Genomic DNA, 20,921 nt, shown 5'->3' with positions numbered 1-20,921 from the left:
ATCAGTATCATTTAGCATGCTCTATTTAACACTATGAAAAGTCCTCACAACAGGCTAAACTGCGAAGACAAGGGTCTTATAATAAACATTTCCTGGACTTAATCTGCAATTAGACCAGCAGTTAGTTAAACTGTTGGCCATTGCCCCTGAAAATCTCATTTAAAATGCAGCAGTGACCCTTCAAGACGTCTCAAAACGATTGTTCTGGTGCGTAAAGAGGTCAAATGGAGATCCCTGGAGACCATAGGTGGAGGATGGGAGGGTGTTTGGCAGCATGGCTTGTTTACAGGAAGTTGTTGTATGAAGAAGCCAGCCAACCAGTAGTGAAGCTGAGTCATATAGAGACAGATGAGGAGAGGAGGGAGAATTCTTGCTGTCAGCTATTTCCTGTAACTGTGGACCTAGCTGAGAGGACGGGCATGCATCATTATATTCATCAAAGGATGACGTTGTCCTGTCCTGCTTAGATGTTTTCTGGAAAAACATTGTACAGAGCATCTTTACAGAGAGAATGGCACAAAGTAGCACTTAATCACTGGGTCTTTCTTTCTAAATGCTGTGAAGCAGATATTACGGCAAACTTTTTGCCCCAAAACTCCGAAATATTTTTCAATTGTTTTTATAAATGTAGTCGTCACATTTGGGACAAGGACTACTGATTGTATTTAAGTCTGTTCACTAAAAACGTGAAAACACACTTTTTGGAATCTACATGGAAATACATTATTTATCCATGATTTATAGAAATAATAAAACTAATCATTCTGGAAAAGCAAAACTAAATGGAAATTGACACAAAAATCTTTTCAACTGACCAATGTATCTTAAACATTAGTCATGTTAGTCTAAATGTAAATGTTCTGCTTACATAAATTCAAACAAACTCTCATTACTACTTAATTTTTATTAAATATAGATTAAATATTGTTTGTTTTTGAAAGAACCATTCAATATTATTGTCCTTGTTGAAAACAGGATGCTTCTTTCATTAAAATTCAAAATATAAAAAGATTAGCTGCCAGATGCGAAGATTTTAATTGTGTCAGTTCTACACAATTTCCATATATTAAGAAATACTTATTTGTATAATATCATCGCTTTACATTTTTTAAACTGGGGAAACTACAAATCAGAGAAATGGTTCAGAGTCCCTAGATGGACCAAGCAGAGTAAACAACGAGGCGTTAGCCAACTGACTTCCTGAGGTCTGATACTATCTCCCTACACAAAATCACTGCCTGTAAACAACCACTTCTAAGAAAGCTCTAGAGTACCTTTAAAGTGCATTCAACCACATTCAAGGCAATGTTCTCTTGAGACTTAAGAGCCAAAGGCCAGCTAACGGTCAACAGTGAGAAGTCAACCGCTTCATGCGGATTTCTTCAATCAGTGTTGTGATGACAGCCTTGACTTTTTTAGGTAGTAGCAATGTGAGGAGGCGCACAATTAGACATGAATGTATGTGGGCACAGTTCAGCCAAAGGTCATTACTGAAGACAGTTTGTTCCCGTTTGCATCAAATATAACATTTCATTTGAGAAAAGCCTAAAACGTTTCTCAAAAATAATACATTGCCAAATAAGTATATGAGTGCTTCACAATATCTCATAGGATGAAAACACGAGATGTATACTTTAGAGATCTTCAGTAGTTATCATTGGTTAAGTTGATATACAATCATGTTAAAGGGAAAGGAAAAGAATGATGGGAAGAAAGGAAAGGAAAATATGGATAATTGATATGAGGGGAATATAAATGACGCATGTCTTCCGCAGCAAGGCATTTTCATGGAACGAGACTACAGAAATGTCTCCATTGACTTGCGGGTATAAAAGATTCCTTTGTGTTCACTACGTCCTTGAGAGGAAGATATGGTTAAAAAGTGAGTCTTTTATCAGTTATGTGTGTGTGTGTGTGTGTGTGTGTGTGTGTGTGTGTGTGTGTGTGTGTGTGTGTGTGTGTGTGTGTGTGTGTGTGTGTGTGTGTGTGTGTGTGTGTGTGTGTGTGTGTGTGTGTGTGTGTGTGTGTGTGTGTGTGTGTGTGTGAGAGAGAGAGAGAAAGAGACCGACTACCAGGTAAAGTGTCTTTCAGCAGAGAGCTTTCTCGTCCGTGGGCCTGTCACATTTGACAGATCATCTGATACACAGTTCTCTCCCATTCATGCAGGAATGCACTAATATTTTCTCTACTCATCAGACCTGCGGCTGCATTCAAAATATTAAAGACTTTTTTTGGAGGGTGGAAGAAAGCAGGGGAGAGGGGCAGCAACACCTGGACCTGATGCCAAGAGCTGGTTTTTCATTTTTTTTTAAACTACACTCAAATATGAACTTGCTCAGCAGCTGGCACTTGAAGTTCAGACTATGTGGGCATGGCACAGTTTTATGTAACAATTTCATGACATCACAGTTCAGTTTAGTCTTTCTTTGTCCTGAAACACACAGCAGCAGACACAACAGTGTCCACAAACAAAGGTTAATCCTGTCTTTCTCTATCTCTAGCTGCTCTGCTTTTCTGGCTGAACTAGTCCTCGTTTTCGGCTGATCAGCAACCTGGCTTCAAGGTTTTTGAAGAACACCGCAGACCTTACTAGCAGCCAAGACAAAATGGGGAAAGGAAGAGTAAAAATGTCTGCAAATTCTCAACTCTTTCCAGGCGTCACAAATCACTAGCAGGCATGATCCCAAACACTGATCCACACCATTGTTTCAGTATCTGAAGAAAGACCAGTTCTGTCCACCACGGTCAAAAAGACACTTGAGCTGGTTGATTTGGATCTTGTTAATCAGAGCATTGTGGGAGTTCAGTTTCATAAAGGGAAGAGAGCTGTTGATGCTCAAGCCAGGATAATACAGTCTACATAAAAGCATTTACAACACACCCAAACTGTACATGTGAGGTGTTCACACAAACAACCTTGTACTGCAGGACAAACATGATTACAAAAGCAGATGACACTCTGGATTTAAACTCTGTACAAGACCCGCTTTATCTGGATAGCAGTTTAGGGCTAAATCCGCCTTAATGTTTCTATGTTAAAAAAACAAACACCAAGGTTGATGCTACTGGCAGTAGAAAATAGCAGGACTTATATTATTACCCTGATACTCTACCACAAGGTTCGCCATGCTGCCACTGTAGCTCTGTGGACCAGGTGGAACCAATTCTTGGAATCTTTTTTCATCTTCTTTTTAAGCCATTTCAGGTTTTTTTCCAGCGTCATCATGGCATAGTTTCTCTTTCTGGCAAAGAGGAAAAACCCTTCTGTGTAACCTAGATATGAGCATGCACAGCTGCAGAGGCAGGCATGTGGAAAACCTATCTAAACCTAGCTTAAATCTATCTGAGCTGCAGTGGAGGGGTTAGTGTCAGAGCACTGACCTCTGAAACAGTCTTTGACTTTTCCAAGGACACGCAGTAGATTACAGGTATTCTTGTTTGCTTCTGTTTTAAAGTCAGAGTTAAGCTACGCAAACACAAACAATGATAATTTCTGTATCACCTGCCTTGCACTCCTGTTATGTACCTTTAAGATATTTGTCAATATCATATATATGTCAGCTACAAAAAGTTAAAAGGTTAAGCTAAAACTTTGCTATGCTTTGTTGTGTTGTGTTATTCACAAGTATTTTTGAGAAATCAACAGAGCCAGTGTGTTTTTCCATAAACAACAGCAGGTATGTAAGTGTTCTTAAGACAGTGCAAGTCAATTAAAAAGTGGGAAGAAGAACTGCAATGTCATCATTTATTAGAAATCTGCTTTCATCATTAGATTTTCCATGTGAGCAGGTGATAAGATCTTACCAGTAGCCATTTGTTTCCTCTTACCATAAAGGTGATGTTTCCTTAATGACCTATAATGTTATTCAGACTTTCTTAAGCACACATTTTAAATACTGAGAAAACAAATGACTGGAAACTCACTTTACAATATTATCTGGCTTACAAAGTTCACATTAGTAACTGGAAGTCCTCTAATATCTGACAGTAATGCTCCGAGACAACGTCACTAGAAATGTACTACTAAGTATAGGTTATCTACTTAGGATTTACAAATTGCAAGATGCATAAATGGAGTTCTATTCTGAATATCAACAGCTTTTGACCTGTGTTTGAGCTAAAAAAAAAAAAGGGTAATATCAACACTAACAGTGTTTGTATTACGACATCAAAGCTGATGGTGGACTGCTGGTATATGATCAGCCAATGTAAATTTACCAACATCATGAATCGATGAAGGCATGGTTTCATACAGATCCCAATGATGCATTGCAACTCACTGTATGTAAAGCGCACAAAAGAGAGCTTGTAATAGTGGGACATTCACACGATTACTCCCGGTCCTCAAGTGAATTATTACAGAACAGCAAACCTAAAGAAAAGTCAATAAAGAGATGCCACCTGTTTGAGCAAAGCCAATAACAATGTAGAGTACAAACTATATGGCAAGTAGTGCTAAACAAAGTAGGAGGCTGTACATTTAGGATGATTAATCTGGGATGTCGAGTGTTGTCATGCAAGTGCTTAGCAGCAGACAGCAAAGGCAGACAACAGAGCAAACTAAGGGACAGTTTCATGTTTCATCAGGAAACACAGTCAAACACATCTTGAAAAAAAACACCAAACACACAACAGCCTGCATTACAAATCAAACTGAAAAGTCTAAGTACTCAAGTTAAAAATATACCATAACTGAAGGAGGGATGCATCATGATGGGAAATGAAAAGGGAATCTAGATTATCTAGAGAAGCATTTTTCTCAGTGTTTGGGTAGCTTCAGTTGAGCTTGGCAGGTTAAAAGAAAGAGAGCTTTTGTAGAGATCCGAACAACCCTCAATGGAGAAGAAATGAAAGAAATTCTCTCTTCACTGTGAACAGCTGTTCCCTCCTCCAAGACGCTTTTTACACGTTTTCATCATCAGACACCCTTGAAGGGATAGGGGTAGGTTCTGGAGCATTGTCCACACTCTCAATTTGTAAAATGGGATTAGTTTAGCTTCAATACAACACACCAAATGGCATCAAGTGTCACGTAAAGTACATATTTTATTCATAAAAAATCAACACTACTTGTTGCTGCGGACTAATTCCTTGAGAGCTACTGTTTAACACAAGTATGCACAACTACATGTACAACAAGAAGTGTATTATCATGAGGTAAAAGACTCAATTGTGTTCCTTGTGCATAGAGACATTGTTGTCAAAGGCTGCACAATATATTGTTTGAGCATCTACAGTGAGGTGACATTGAGATTGTGCGTATGTGTGCAATAGTTACATCGCAGAATGAGCAAAGTCAAATACAGCCAGTTACTGTAACATGTCATGCTACAACTTTTTTGATGCTTGTTCAAAATAAAAAATGCACAGTTCTTATTTTCCATGACTAAAGAGAGGTCTGTCTGATAGGAGAAGTAACACAAAGGAAGCTTTTGATTGCAAAAAAAACCACAACATAAGTTTAAAGAATTATTGCCACTACAGTACTTTGTAGTTGTTATAGAGTTAGCTTAGGCCTTGTAACAAATTCATCAGCTCTTACACTCGTATGACTTGCTTGAAGTGAATATATCTGCACTTTCCTTGTTGTTCGGTGTTTGATTCTCTATGTTTTTGCACTTATTGTAAGTTGCTTTGGTAAAAGCGTTAGCCAAAAGGTCCAGGATAATACAGTCTACATAAAAGCATTTACAACACACCCAAACTGTACATGTGAGGTGTTCACACAAACAACCTTGTACTGCAGGACAAACATGATTACAAAAGCAGATGACACTCTGGATTTAAACTCTGTATCTGGATAGCAATTTAGGGCTAAATCAGCCTTAATGTTTCTATGTAAAAAAAACAAACACCAAGGTTGATGCTACTGGCAGTAGAAAATAGCAGGACTTATATTATTACCCTGATACTCTACCACAAGGTTCGCCATGCTGCCACTGTAGCTCTGGGGACCAGGTGGAACCAATTCTTGGAATCTTTTTTCATCTTCTTTTTAAGCCATTTCAGCTTTTTTTCCAGCATCATCATGGCATAGTTTCTCTTTCTGGCAAAGAGGAAAAACCCTTCTGTGTAACCTAGATATGAGCATGCACAGCTGCAGAGGCAGGCATGTGGAAAACAAGCTTAAATCTATCTGAGCGGCAGTGGGGGGGTTGGTTTCAGAGCACTGACCTCTGAAACACAGTCTTTGACTTTTCCAAGGACACGCAGTAGATTACAGGTATTCTTGTTTGCTTCTGTTTTAAAGTCAGAGTTAAGCTACGCAAACACAAACAATGATAATTTTGCACTTATTGTAAGTTGCTTTGGTAAAAGCATTAGCCAAATGTAATGTTGTTGCAAAAGAAATATCCAAACGTTGGTTCCTAATATTGTGCAGCCCTAGTTGTTACGTTTTTAAGATCTTCAGCAAATCACACCAATACTCTCTGGATTTCCTGTGGTAAATCACTCTCACTATGATGTTGAGTGAACAACAGTCCTTTCAAAAGTGTCTGGTAATAGGACAGGCTCACTCCTGTTGAACTGAAAGGAGAACACAGAAGAATTTCCTCAATAGCTTCGTGTTGACAGTCCCGTCAAGGGAGAGGGGAAGGTCATTGTTTGATCTGCACAATAGAAAGAGTTTAAGGGGAAAAAAGAGAGCTAAAAAAAGCCAGTCACGTCTCTGGGGTTTGCATCAGATTGTATAAGATAAAATCATCAAGAAAACTCAGTAATTCAGGATAAACACAGCTTTAAAGTTTTCCTGGTTTAAACTACATAGCACTTCAGAGTGAGAGCATGCATTTGCCGGTGTTGCTCAAAGGTGCGAATACTTTAATAAGTTGGTGTTTTAGGATTTTTGAATCTGAATCAGGATATAGATTTGAACAAAATTCACATAGACAATTGTGTGTTGCATTAGCTAGATTTTTTTGTCATCCAAGTGAGGAGGCTCCTAAACATGCCCCAAAACTTTAGTCAAAGTTAAGTTTACATTTAAAAAAACACCAGTTAAATTAATAATTGTTGTAGATGATGAATTATGTTCATTTTATACCCTTTTTTAACTGCATTAAAACTTTCCAGTTGAACATGGCATGTACAGGATGTCATATGCAGTACATAGGTCTGCACTATACAGTAGCCAAAACACAGCATTAACAAAGGAAACTGCATCAGTGAAACCGACAAAATCAGTTTTAACTAAGAACATAATCAATTAAGACAAAACACACACACAGCACATATGAAGTTAACACGTGTGTGTTTTATGTACCAGGAAAAAAACTCCAAACTACAGCAGAAAAGGACACAATGAGTGCAGTGGTCTGGACTCCTGCACTGTTTGAGTTTATCTGCTCTGCTGTTTTTACTTTTTGGATGTTTAAACAAAAACTTTGACTAATTACAATCCACAGACTCAATGCTTGTATCCGCTGGGATACTTTTCTTCATTAAAAGGTTCAGCTGAAAAAAACAGTCTGCTGTTTTAGCCTGCTTGCTGCACTCCATCGTTTAAACATGTCGATGACCAAATATGGTCACATGGCGATTAGGACAACATTTAAACGCACCTTGCATCTTTTTTCAAAACAACTTTTTGTATTTTCCCGACGCTTGTTTTCGGTCGCATGTACCGGTTGACTAACGCTAGATAAAAGTTTGACCAAAAAGACAGGCGGCTTTTACCTCGTAGTTTCTCCTCACATCCATGGCTGCTGACATTTTGAGTTTATAATCCCCTTTGCGACGCCAAAATCCCGTTCGTCTACACTTCGAAAAACTTTGGCTGGTTTTGCCGTATACCTGCCCTTCTCATAAACTCCGATTTATGTCTTTCCAACCAAAACCGACAAAAAACCCTCCTGCCTCCCCTCTCACAGCCTGCTGCAGAGGAAGGCAGGACTTGTAACCATGCTAACGGGTTGTTTGCCCCCCACTTTTCTCTGGAGTTGGCCCCCTGCCCTCCTCAGACAGGCATTCAGGCTCTCTGCCTTGTTTATTGTCACGGTGGGGCCGAGGAGGAGTGTGGATGAATATTCACGAGTTGAAGGGGCTGCTGATGGCTGAATCTGAAACCCATGTTGCCAGCATTGCAACATATTGTCCTCCACACTGGCCCATAGGAATATATTTCGACCCAGACACAAAGACGTCTTTCATTTGTCACAGATGAATGTGCAACCATGCAGCCCAGAGACCAGAGGTGGAAAACTTCACCCATTATTATTATTATCAGTATCGGTAGCCTAAATAGGCATAGTTACACATTGATATTAAAAAGTAAAAGTACTAATGAAGACTAGTTGTTTTAAAGCTAAATATAGGCCTTTCAATTGTTTACTTCGATAACCTTCCCAATTATATAATTCATAAGAATACTTTATTCATTTGTTGATTTATGTTTTATATTAAAGTAACAATCTTGAAGATGTTATGTCTTTTAAACCATTATCCAAATCGAAATGTTTTCACAAATGTTACTGATTAACACCTTCACACTAAACTGGGTATCAGTGATTTTACTGGGTAAATATAATATACACCCTCTTTTTACCACTGGTAAGAAAGATATAAAAGCATGCCTGCAATTTCTTTTGAGTGCTGTAGGTGCCACCAAAGATAACAAAACGCATCATTGTGTCATCTCAGTGTTATGTCATTGTACATTAGGCCCACACTATCTGAGCACTTTCTTATGTTGTAACTGGTATTCATTATTTGACATATCTTTCTAACATAATTTACTTGTCAAATGTTTGTATTACAACTTTTGTAACGCAAGTACACCCAGGAACTTCAAATACATCATAACCCTGCTTCAGTGGTTATACAGGTGTACCATTACATCAGTGTGGTGGAGCAAAGAGCAAAGAGCCCACATTTAGCAGGAGATTAAGCCTGGTGTTAAAGCTAGGCTAGGCAAGTTTTTCTTCTGTGACGTATAAAGAATCTATATTAACATTTCAGCATATTTTATTACAAATGGCCGGAGAGAAAACTAAACATCTTCTGCTCCTCTTGTCTCTGTTTTCATGCTTGAGAAAATGAAGAAAAAGGGAAACGTTGGCCAAACCATGGTCCTTTTAGAGGATAGCATTCCTATTGTCTGTTCTACAAATGCCAATGCAAGGGCCCAGCCCTTTAGAAAGCCATGTTTCTATTCCAGCATTGGAAAAAAACTGCCTTTCAACATCAGCAAAGAGTTTCAGAGAGGGATGTTGCAACGAGTTTAAAGCAAATATGTGTTTGTTATACAGTAATCTTCACAAGTTTAAATATGAATGTGTCGATATTTTCACATTCTTTCCAGAAAACCGCCTCGCCCAGCTATAAGTTACTCTTTAACTACAGTCATTTAGTGAATATGCACAGCTTAATTACACTATTACATAACTGGACATATTCTAAAGTATATCCAATGTGGATGGTTACTCAGAACTGAACCATAGGTCCAAACGGGAGCCACAAAAATGAAAATATTCACCAAAACTGTAATACCCCCCAGGATTGAGTTAACTCCAACCAAATCAAACCACTTAACCCACGCCTAGCTTCTGGAGCATTCAGCGAATAACAAAGAGAAACTTTGTTGCATTAGCTTGTGAAATTCATCTCAGACTATGTGCTGTGTATGCTCATTTGGACACATTTCCAGAAATACCTTAAAACATTATACCAGACGACAAGATGAGAAAGCCACATGAATTTCAAACATGTACAGTTTGCTTCTCCAGTGCTTGCTTGCTAACCATTTGAATGTATTCAGCTGCTCACAATAACATACAAGTAAGTTAAGTCTATTTACTTTTTATAGCACCTCTATGAAATACGACTTGTTTAGTTGGAGACAAAAGCATAATACAGTTATTAAGTAACTCGATTTGAATCACTTTCAACAAAACTACTTTTTACAACTAGTCTTCAGAAACATTAATTACAAAGTACATGTAATTCAAACTTTGGAAATCTGATGCATGATAACTTTGAGAATACTAGTCAAACCCAATATGTGTTGTGTTGTGTGCTGGACAAATATATAAATTGATGGAAGTTGTCTGGTACTCTTTATCTCACCAAAAACACAACTAAACCAAAGGATCTAACATTTTAACATCTACAGTTCCTGATGCCGATGAATACTGTGTATCAGACTTAAAAGCTCCAGAACAGGCAAGTGAGTGCACCCTGATACGAAAAGAAGTAGGTAAGTCAATGTAAGCTTCAACTGTTAGCTGAAGTGACTGAACTAACATTTTAAATCAGGCCGAAGACAACATATGTGTTCCCTAGAAATCTGGGTTTAGTCTTTCCTGACCAATAAAGTTGCAGCTATGACCTCATGTTTACCGCTATTGATAGGTTTCCAACACAAATTAACTACAGAACAAATATGCTATTCCACATTGCTAACTGCTTTTGCTGACAAACAGAAATGCAAGATATGTCTTCATGTCAAATTACAATCTCCTAAAAGAGCCTCCTAAAGAGCTCCTATTTACAATACATTTTAATCCACTTGTCATTTATGGTTTTTATATGCTGCTGCAAGCAACATCTTTACACCAAATGTGCAAGCATGACCCATCCATAAACCCTCTCCTTTCAGTCTCTTGGGGTGTCTTATCATCCCACAGACTTGGGAACAGAGGAAGTCACAAAACCCAGACATCCGTCATCACAGTTCATCTCATCCAGTCAGCAGGAAGCCTACAAGCTCTGCCACTGTGCAGCTTTTCTCAGAGACCCACTCAAAACCTTTTCAAGGTCTCGTAAAAGACTGTCTTTCCTTCCCTGTTTGAGCAAAACAGACAGAGGCAGTGACTCCTCTTTGTGGGATGTTTTACCAGCATGAAACACAAGTTTATACTCTCATGAAATTCATTGTTTCCATTGATCGCAGTACCATCTGTATTCCTCATTAAAAAAAGCCACATCCTCTTCTTGCGTGACATGGGCGCATCAAACTACATTTAAAGTTCAGTAAAACAAAATTAAAATGCATGTGCTCACATACATTCACCATGAATTCCTTACACCCTTGACAGGACGCACTACTGTATCATGCCAGTCTCCAAACACATAATATATAGAAAGTCTTAGGATTGACCACAGAGCTCTTATGCTGTAAATCTTTCTTCCCACTCTTATGATTACACACCTGCTTAAGCCAGAGACTCAAGAGGAATGAGTGTTTATTTTCTCATATAAAATCCCTAAATGTCATGTGTGTTTGTTAGGGATTCACTGTGAATCCCAAATCCTAAAACATTCAAGGGGGATTATTTCACAGCTCTGTGGGGATTTTCCCACCTACACCTCAGATTCTTTCCCTAAGCTTCTGGATGTTCACATGTTTTAAGGGGTTGAGGGAAGTATGGAAATATTGAAGCTATTTGTGAATATATTTGGTGATAATAACACCATATCGGGTGTCAGAATCTGACCCGAGGCAGCTTTTAAACTCCAGGATTAAGTTGAGGCTGATGTGTCTAGTAAACACTCCTGACAGCACTGACAGAGAAGACTTGTCGAGTAAAGATGACTTTCTCTCCTCTTTAAAACTGAAGAAAACAAACCGCAAATGTCTTATTCGCAGATAATATAACTACTTCCTTTGTTTTAAATAATTGCATGCAGTACATGTGACAGTTGCTTTTCGGTGGTTGCTCTGGAAGAATGTCAAAGAATGTAAGCTGTTTGATTATTCATATTTTCAAGACTTTACAGCCTCAGGCACATGTCAAACCAGTACTGACTGATTGAAGTGTATGCCCAATGGAGAGGATACAAAATGTTACTGAAATAATACTTGGGTGTATTTGTTGGCAACTCATGTGCTGTTATTAATACTGGGAACTCTCTATCTTTTTGACACAGTGTGTAAGCAATAATAATAATAATATAATAATAATAATAATAATAATAATAATAATAATAATAATAATAATAATAATAATAATAATAATAATAATAATAATAATAATAATAATAATAATAATAATAATGGCTTTATTAGTTTAAATTGACAAACTACGTCAGCCTTTGATCAATAGAAGAATAAATGACGTGTCCATATTTTACCTGAAAACTAGAGGTTTAATTGTTGGCCCTATCAAAAGTAACATCATTGTGAATAAAATATTTTGAATAACTGCAGCTGCAGTTTCACAGCATACTGTGCTTCTGAGGAGCAACTTTTAGTACAAGGACAGTCTTTTATCTCAGGGCATTTTCACTTTTCTCCCCATGGCAGCAGCTACAAAATCCGTCTGACTACAGACTCAGAAACCTTGAAGACAAAAGTAGCGTAATGGTGTGATGTTTCCTACACTAGAGGGTTACAATTTGTGTGTGTGTGTGTGTGTGTGTGTGTGTGTGTGTGTGTGTGTGTGTGTGTGTGTGTGTGTGTGTGTGTGTGTGTGTGTGTGTGTGTGTGTGTGTGTGTGTGTGTTTAGAGTTGGTTTGGCATAGTTTCTCAGCTGAACTGAATCGTGTAGGGACATGGAGAAAAAGGTAAACACAGGTGAGTGTATTATCAATGTCTAATGAGTTCAACAGACATTAGTTATTATCTGTGGGATCAAATCCATAGGCTGAGGCGCCCCCTGTAGGCAAACTAACGCAAATGCAGAATTTATACTGAGAAAAAATAATTTTCCCTCTAAACGTCAAAGCAGTGGATAAAGACAGTTTCAGAGCAACATCGATCAAAGTCAGCGTGTATGAATAACTTAAGATCAGTCATTTTAATCATGTTATCACTACAAAAGACTTGCAAGACAAACAACTATTCTTTTCTCATCAGCTCTCTAAAGATGCTACAAATACTAAAAGTTAGTTATAAAGATACAAAGGTCGTTATTTTTCTATACCTTTAACATCTGTGACATATGAAGTGAAACAAACATCTTACCTGTGTGTGTGTTGCAGTGTTTAATCAAAGATCCATTGTTTAGCAGAGAGCCTGTGTCGCTTTCTGTCTGTGCAGTCTGAAAACTGATTTTTTTTTTTTTTCCGGCGGAAAAATAAGTCTCCTCCGTGTAACTAACTGCATGCAATGAGGAGGAGAAAAAAGGGAAAAGTGGACTGCACAGGAAATGATGACGCAGCTGTATGAAAAATCATTCAAACGAATAGAAAATATGCTGAAGATTATGAGACATTTTCAGAAAAATCAATGGAGAACAATTTTAGTTCTCATTAGGTTTAACTGAAGAGTTTAACTGCCAATTTTCCAGGGGATTTTGGGATGTTTTTGAGTTAATAAAAGTATAAAGTTGGGATTATTTAAGGTTGCTTAACTAAATGAAACTGTGAACATGTTTTTAATTGTTTACATTTTTCATTATAAATTAATTTGATGATTATGTTTAGATGATTTGATAAGTGTTTCTACAAAATGCCAAAGAACAGTACATTTCCATGGCAGTTTAATAAAGTCAGTGGTAATGTCCAAAAGACCATGCAATGTATTATTCATGTTTTGATGCATATTCGTCATAGGCTTGGTGACAAATGGCAACATAAAACAGATAAACAATGCAGTTATTTCACAACAGATTAAAATGTGCTCATGAATAATGCATTTACTGTATAGCTGAACAAACTGGTTTGCACTTTGTTTTGCCGGTTAGGCCTGAGGCCTAAAGTAAAGCATGAATAGTTTCAACACATTACGAATGCAAGAATCACAAATATTACATAGATTTATTTCAGAGTTAAAGGTAAAACAAACACAATAGTTAAGAACACTTTCATAGTTCTGTACACAGCCCAACTATACACAAATAAATCTTTGCACTCATACAGTCATACTAATGCTGCTTCATTACCGAGCTGATGTTAGAGCAACGCACAGAAGTACCAAAAAAAAGACTAATCATTAGATTTTTAAGGGTAGTCGAAGAGGGTCTTCAATAGACGAGGGTCAATAGCACAGCTATAATAACCATGACATCACCAAGAGATTGCATTGATTTTTGCAAAGAATTTCAGTGACACTACTTTAAATTTCTAATTTAATGTAATGCATTAAATTATGGATTTCACACCAGTTATCAGACATTAGACATTATGGTAGGAATGAAGGATTCAAAAACACACTTATAAAAGATTCATTATAAAACATGCATTTTGAAAGAAGGCTGATATACTTATATTTTACACTTTTTCTGCTCCCTTGTGGTGAGAGCAGTTTCTGTTAAGTTAGTTTTGAGGGGAAAGCTACATGTTAACAGATCATTACTGCAGCCAGTGGGCAGCTCCAGTTACATCAGGAGGTTTAACTCTGAATGCCAGTTTGGCTTGTAAAGATTTTAAAGACTGGTCAGTTTTGGACTGATGGGAATCCACCTGACTGTGGCCAGAAAGAGTTAGAGGATTAATATTTTATTTGTATTGTATCTCAAATGTATTAATCTCCAACATCCAATATTTATCTGCAAATTCTTAGGGGACTTGGGACCTCTGCCAACTAGAGAGCGGGCAGAGAGTAAATTCTGGTTGTGGAAAAATGCTTTTTAAAGACAATTTAATTTATATATTCAAATTGTGCAACAACAAATTCACTGTAACCTCTTGTGCTGCCTGCAGACAAAATAAGAGTTCCCAGCTTTGATTATACATTTGACTGGGACTTTTTCCTCTACATATCCACATACAGTGGGGCAAAAAAGTATTTAGTCAGCCACCAATTGTGCAAGTTCTCCCATTTAAAAAGATGAGAGAGGCCTGTAATTTTCATCATAGGTACACTTCCACTATGAGAGACAGAATGGGGGAAACACTCCAGGAAATCCCATTGAAGGATTTTTAATGAATTAATTGGTAAATTCCTCGGTAAAATAAGTATTTGGTCACCTACAAACAAGCAAGATTTCTGGCTCTCACAGACCTGTAACTTCTTCTTCAAGAGGCTCCTCTGTCCTCCACTCGTTACCTGTATTAATGGCACCTTTTTGAACTCGTTATCAGTATAAAAGACACCTGTCCACAACCTCAAACAGTCATACTCCCAACTCCACTATGGCCAAGACCAAAGAGCTGTCAAAGGAGACCTGCACCAGGCTGGGAAAACTGAATCTGCAATAGGGAAGCAGCTTGGTGTGAAGAAATCAACTGTGGGAGCAATTATTAGAAAATGGAAGACATACAAGACTACTGCTAATCTCCCTCGATCTGGGGCTCCACGCAAGATCTCACCGGTGGGGTCAAAATGATCACAACAACGGTGAGCAAAAATCCCAGAACCACACGGGGGGACCTAGTGAATGACCTGCAGAGAGCTGGGACCAAAGTAACAGAGGCTACCATCAGTAACACACTACGCCGCCAGGGACTTAAATCCTGCAGTTCCAGACGTGTCCCCCTGCTTAAGCCAGTACATGTCCAGGCCTGTCTGAAGTTTGCTAGAGGGCATTTGGATGATCCAGAAGAGGATTGGGAGAATGTCATATGGTCAGATGAAACCAAAATAGAACTTTTTGGTAAAAACTCAACTCTTCGTGTTTGGAGGAGAAAGAATGCAGAGTTGCATCCAAAGAACACCATACCTACTGTGAAGCATGGGGGTGGAAACATCATGCTTTGGGGCTGTTTTTCTGCAAAGGGACCAGGACAACTGATCCGTGTAAAGGAAAGAATGAATGGGGCCATGTATCGTGAGATTTTGAGTGAAAACCTCCTTCCATCAGCAAGGGCACTGAAGATGAAGCGTGGCTGGGTCTTTCAGCATGACAATGATCCCAAACACACCGCCGGGCAACGAAGGAGTGGCTTCGTAAGAAGCATTTCAAGGTCCTGGAGTGGCCTAGCCAGTCTCCAGATCTCAACCCCATAGAAAATCTTTGGAGGGAGTTGAAAGTCCGTGTTGCCCAGCGACAGCCCCAAAACATCACTGCTGTAGAGGAGATCTGCATGGAGGAATGGGCCAAAATACCAGCAACAGTGTGTGAAAACCTTGTGAAGACTTACAGAAAACGTTTGTCCTCTGTCATTGCCAACAAAGGGTATATAACAAAGTATTGAGATGAACTTTTGTTATTGACCAAATACTTATTTTCCACAATAATTTGAAAATAAATTCTTTAAGAATCCTACAATGTGATTTCCTGGATTTTTTTTGTTTTTTCATTTTATTTTCATTTTGTCTCTCATAGTTGAAGTGTACCTATGATAAAAATTACAGGCCTCTCTCATCTTTTTAAATGGGAGAACTTGCACAATTGGTGGCTGACTAAATACTTTTTTGCCCCACTGTATCTTCACCAAGTTCAATTTGGAAATGTGACACTTGATGAGACACAAACCACAAATGAGAAGGAAAAAGCAATACAAATTGAGGGCTCTGTCACAGTGTTTTTTGTTTTTTTCTCTCCACCAGTAAGTGTTGATTGCGGGAAAGTTTAACTGAGAACAACATGGCGGTCGAACACGGACTTCCTCTGTTCCTGGACCTGCCTCCTCCAGCGCTGCTGGGCATGCTCCACTTTGTTCAGCATGTTGGGTCGGGATTGTGAATGGGACAGGACATTGTGAGCATTGGCGAAAGGCTGCTGGTCCTGAAAACACAGAATGGAAAAAGTCACAATTAGCCTTAAAGGTATGACTTAGGTCAGAAGGTTACTCCATATTTCAAGACTCCTAACTAAATGACAAAATGCACCAATGGGGAAAGAAACAAAACTCGACACAAGATAGAATTGTGATATTTTGCAAGGAAAAGTTGTATTATACACAGATGCCAAGAATCAACCTTCCCTTTATAAAAATATTGAATATTCTAGGTAGAAATTAGACTTTTTTAGGTAACAATTCCTGTATAGACCACCACACAATTTGTTCGGCTGTCATCTACTAACTGATCAGTTTTTTGGTGGCTTTCCACTAAGGATCAAACATACATGAGGAAACCGTGTGAGGTTTGTTTGCCCCTTTAAGCAATTACACTAACATTTGTTATATGCACTCATACAGAGTTGTGTTTGAGTTACAGATGTGTTCTTCACTATCATCATTGCGTTTTCTTCATTGTTTATCTCGCTGTTAATCCTTTTGTAACTTGTCTTGAGGTCTATACAATAACTGATAATTACCCTCAGGAGGATCCAATAAAAGTTAATGAAAAAACAAAATTAGGAGGATCACAGCCACAGCTGTCATCTGTGGTAAATGTGTTTGGGGAAATAAACCACCGCATTAGCTTGGGATGATCTCTGTATCAAAGACTGAATAAACATTACGAGCCCACCCTTTCCTCTATAATTAATGTAGAAGAAGTACTTCCTTTTAACCGGGTTTTCCCATCAATTCTCTTTCCTTTTTTTACTCCAAAACAGTTACTGTGTAGGACACGCTACAGAGCTAGAACAAGTTTCAACTAAAGGTTGATTTAATAATTGTATTACTACAGAAATTAAGCTCAATTTCATTGTTTAGTTTTCTTACATTTCAGTTAAACCAAGACTGATGACACATAGCCACAAGCAGTGATCTCATTCTGCTACTTCCCCTTTGTCATGCCTATGTTTACAAGAATGACTAGTTTCTCTAGCAGGAATCTGGTTACATTAACCCCGCCCCTTTTAATCACACAACAATATAAAGACACCTGCTCTATTATTTTATTGATGTTTAAGAATTAGGTTTAGTGGCAAAGGCACAAAGAGACAATGATGTGGGATGTGGGATGTGAACAAAAAAGGGTTAAAGTTGCCTGCATCCTGCACTAGTTTGAAGGTTTCCGCAATGCAGATCTTTGCCTGCGATTGTGGTTACTAATGGATCTGATACAGAGTGAGAATGCACTTTTAAATGTTTGTTTGGAAAAGATTACACAGCATTGCTTGAAGGATCTGGTAAAGTTTAACAAGCAGTCTACTAATTTGTTTTATTTCACCCAAAAAATATATATACATTTGGTCTTTAATTCTACACACCAAGAATGATTCCCATGTGACATGTTGTGCAAAGGTTGAAACATTGATAAGAAAACATTCAGCTTAACTCAGTGTATGGGCAAAAGGGTGGGGCAGTTATGGAATTACCATAATATAAAGCCGTATTGTAAATTCTATCTTTGAGTTGTAAAGCTGTACATTAACATGAACACATACCCCTACATCGTCATCACTTTGGATGAGTTGCGAATGGCCAAACAGACGTCTCTTCAGTATGGGCTCCAGGAGAGTCAGGTAGACCATGTAGAGCAGCAGCAAGCCCAAAATGGAGAGGTACATTATGATGGTAACCTAAAAATACAGAAGGAAGGAAGAAAGAAAGGAAGGACATGAAGGATTTGAATGTATTACTATTATAAATGTCACTCATACAGTGTGTTCACATACAGTGACATTTAGTCTCTGCATTAAACCTCCGCCCCTCCGGTTCCCAAGCCTTCCCTAGAAACTGAGATACTGCCGCCCCTGATTCGAACTCAAAATGATTATTAACAAGTTTAGTTTTCCTTTAATATGCGTTGGATCCTAAACACAGAAAACACAGTGAATTATGTGCCTAGTTGTTTAATTTCTTATTCCACAGACAATTTATTGGAAGCTATTTTAATAATCTGTTCATTGTTTAATGCATGTTTCAAACCAAATTCCAGAAGATTGGTTGTTTCTTTTATGTAATTATTGTAAATTTCACTTTTGTTTTTTTTTTGTTGAGACAAAACAAGCAAATGGATAATGTCCAAATTCAGGGAAGCTATGATGGCAATTCTCACCATTTTCTGGCATTTCAAAGACCAAAAGATTAGTTAAAAAAGTAGCAAATCTGAAAGACATTGAAGAACCCTGCTGCTTACCTTAATTGTCCCTGAGCTCCTCTCTTCATATTTACACTCGCAGCGTAAACAGTATGCCTCCACATCTTTTCCATCAACTGGCATCGGTTCAACTACATGAAGACAGTTACTGAAAAATAAAAGATTACATTAAGAAGTTAGGCGTTAGCAGGAAATGGACTAATCAAATCATTGAAGTGTTCACTTTACATACCAGTCTTTGAGAGAGACATTTTGTTTGTAGATTTGTCCCTTGACCTCTCTGTAGGGCGGACAGATGCATTTACAACGGATGTCCTCAGAATTCTGTAACAGAAAGATTACATGTTCACTTTTCCCTATACACATAAACACAACAGACATACATAACACATATCATTGTAAAATCATTTTTTTTACTTTAGGAAGATAAAACAATCCCCTTAACACAAGATTTGAGGTAAATTGTGCTGACCCTTTTTAACAACCCTTTAATGATTATTGTTTTCCTCTTTTTTGTCATGTATAGCGTTCAGCATACAGGAAATGTGCAATATTTCACCTTTTATTTTAGTGTCTATAGTCTATCACTGCACTACCTTGTGGGCTATGTGTTGTTCTTAGAGTATTGTTGCTGAAGCTAAACTATTGCACAAATAAAATGCCCTCTTGGGGGCAGTTCAGTATGTTGTATGCATTTCATTTCCCCCTTCATTTTCAGTTTTTTGCTGCTTCAATCCTGTTTTATTACAGTGGTGATTTAAGGTTATTATTTATATATATTCTCACAGTCTTAATGTTTCAGTCTTCAGTGTGAAGAACTTTGTTGACACCATGTTTTAAAAAGTGCTACACGAGTAAAGCTTTTTCCTATTATCGCAAGAATACCAAATCAACGCAGAAGCTGTTTTTAATTATTCATGTCAGCCACATGGTACCACATTATTCGTTGTGCCTCTCTAGCTGATGTCATCTATACATTAAGTTGCGCAGTTCCTAATGTACAGTCATATTTCCTGACATATTGCAATAGTAAAATGTTAACTACAGTATTTCTTATTGATTGAGGAGCAGCTAAAGGTTATGCTAGCTGTTAGCTTCCTCTAAATAAGTACAGGATCAAATAAGATGTCAATACATTGGCTACAGAGAGCAACACACCTGCTATAAATCCCTTCTTCATCATATCAGGGGTTTTTTTTGCAGAAACTAAAGCTAGATGTCGATTTAGCAACATCTGAAAGGCACCTGCTAGTCGCATAAAGATCTTTAAATCAGCATGACAACAGTTAGCATACCCATGTTAACGCTTTACTGTCAATACTTAAAATATAATTATCCTTTAAGGGGGAATTCCATTATACTAGATTTCAGTTTAGTATGCCATCATTAGAATTTTCTGTGTAACGCTAGCTCACCAATGCTAGCTCACGTTAGCCTTACCTTCGCTGTCGCTTGGCTTAAAAGCACAAAACAAGCCACAGTGAAAGCCTCGAGAAGAAACACAGACTTCATCGTTACAGCTTGTAACAGGTTTACAGATAGCAGAAGTTCAACGTTGTCCAAGAACAACTCCAACCGTGTGAATAACACCCTAAAGACTGACGACTTTAGCCATCGAGCTCATTTAGGGATAAACACCTTCAGCTTCCTAGCAGCTGACTTGTTGTTTCCGGGTTGGGAGCGCTGGATTGTAAAAAAAAAAAAAAACGATTCCCGGCGGGCGTTGAGATGTGAGATACCGAGGGTCTGCTTTCTTCCATTATTTTCTGGTTAACTTTCGGATCCGACTCCGACAGTTACTTTTAATATAAATGAAAAGCCTAATTAAACTTACTGGTTACTGTGTGAGAATAAATCGAACGCACCTCTTCTTTCGACATTGGTTGCAGTCAGATAACCAAACTGTGGCCCGGGGACCACCATAGGACCGCAGTTGAAGAACAGACAACAACTCTACTTTTACTTCATTTTTAGTTATTGTTTCATTATTTCACGTAGTTATCAGCTTTTGTTATTGTTTTGTAATTGTTTTAACTGTTTAGTGGACATACCATGTCTTGTTTTATTGAAATCTGGCTGATATAAATGATTTGTTATTTTTATTATAGCCAGGTATAGGTTACTATGTGTATATATTTGCTTGTGAATGAAATGCGTTAAA

At 37.9% G+C, this 20,921-nt stretch overlaps 2 protein-coding genes across 3 annotated transcripts in view; both read right to left on the bottom strand.

The window, feature by feature from the left end:
• dennd2b (DENN domain containing 2B) overlaps window positions 1–13,040 on the bottom strand; it is a 42,692-nt gene extending 29,652 nt beyond the window's left edge. Inside the window, exon 1 of one of the 2 annotated variants that reach the window (XM_063881971.1) lies at window positions 12,905–13,040. The gene's annotated coding sequence lies outside the window, so the exon portion shown is untranslated. Of the gene's footprint in view, window positions 1–7,677; window positions 7,924–12,904 lie in introns of those variants that run through there. The other variant, XM_063881970.1, reaches the window with a different exon arrangement.
• Window positions 13,041–13,679: 639 nt separating this feature from the next.
• tmem9b (TMEM9 domain family, member B) lies at window positions 13,680–20,454 on the bottom strand. Its single transcript, XM_063882105.1, has 5 exons — window positions 20,201–20,454; window positions 18,993–19,084; window positions 18,800–18,908; window positions 18,105–18,239; window positions 13,680–16,550 (listed from the first exon to the last, which is right to left on the bottom strand). The coding sequence occupies exons 1-5, from the start codon at window positions 20,270–20,272 to the stop codon at window positions 16,395–16,397; spliced, it is 564 nt and encodes a 187-aa protein (XP_063738175.1). The 5' UTR covers window positions 20,273–20,454; the 3' UTR covers window positions 13,680–16,394.
• Window positions 20,455–20,921: the final 467 nt, after the last annotated feature.

The sequence above is a fragment of the Eleginops maclovinus genome, chromosome 4 (assembly GCF_036324505.1).
Source record: "Eleginops maclovinus isolate JMC-PN-2008 ecotype Puerto Natales chromosome 4, JC_Emac_rtc_rv5, whole genome shotgun sequence".
Taxonomy (NCBI): Eukaryota; Metazoa; Chordata; class Actinopteri; order Perciformes; family Eleginopidae; genus Eleginops; species Eleginops maclovinus.
This window is presented reverse-complemented; position numbering and strand designations above follow the sequence as displayed.

What these genes read in the sequence shown, in the direction of transcription:
- tmem9b (XM_063882105.1), bottom strand. Translation starts at nt 20,272, where the DNA reads ATGAAGTCTGTGTTTCTTCTCGAGGCTTTCACTGTGGCTTGTTTTGTG. An exon ending in TAAGCCAAGCGACAGCGAAG is followed by an intron (nt 19,085 to 20,200) that starts GTAAGGCTAACG and finishes TTTCTGTTACAG; the next exon opens with AATTCTGAGGACATCCGTTG. An exon ending in GGAGCTCAGGGACAATTAAG is followed by an intron (nt 18,240 to 18,799) that starts GTAAGCAGCAGG and finishes CTGTATTTTTAG; the next exon opens with GTTACCATCATAATGTACCT.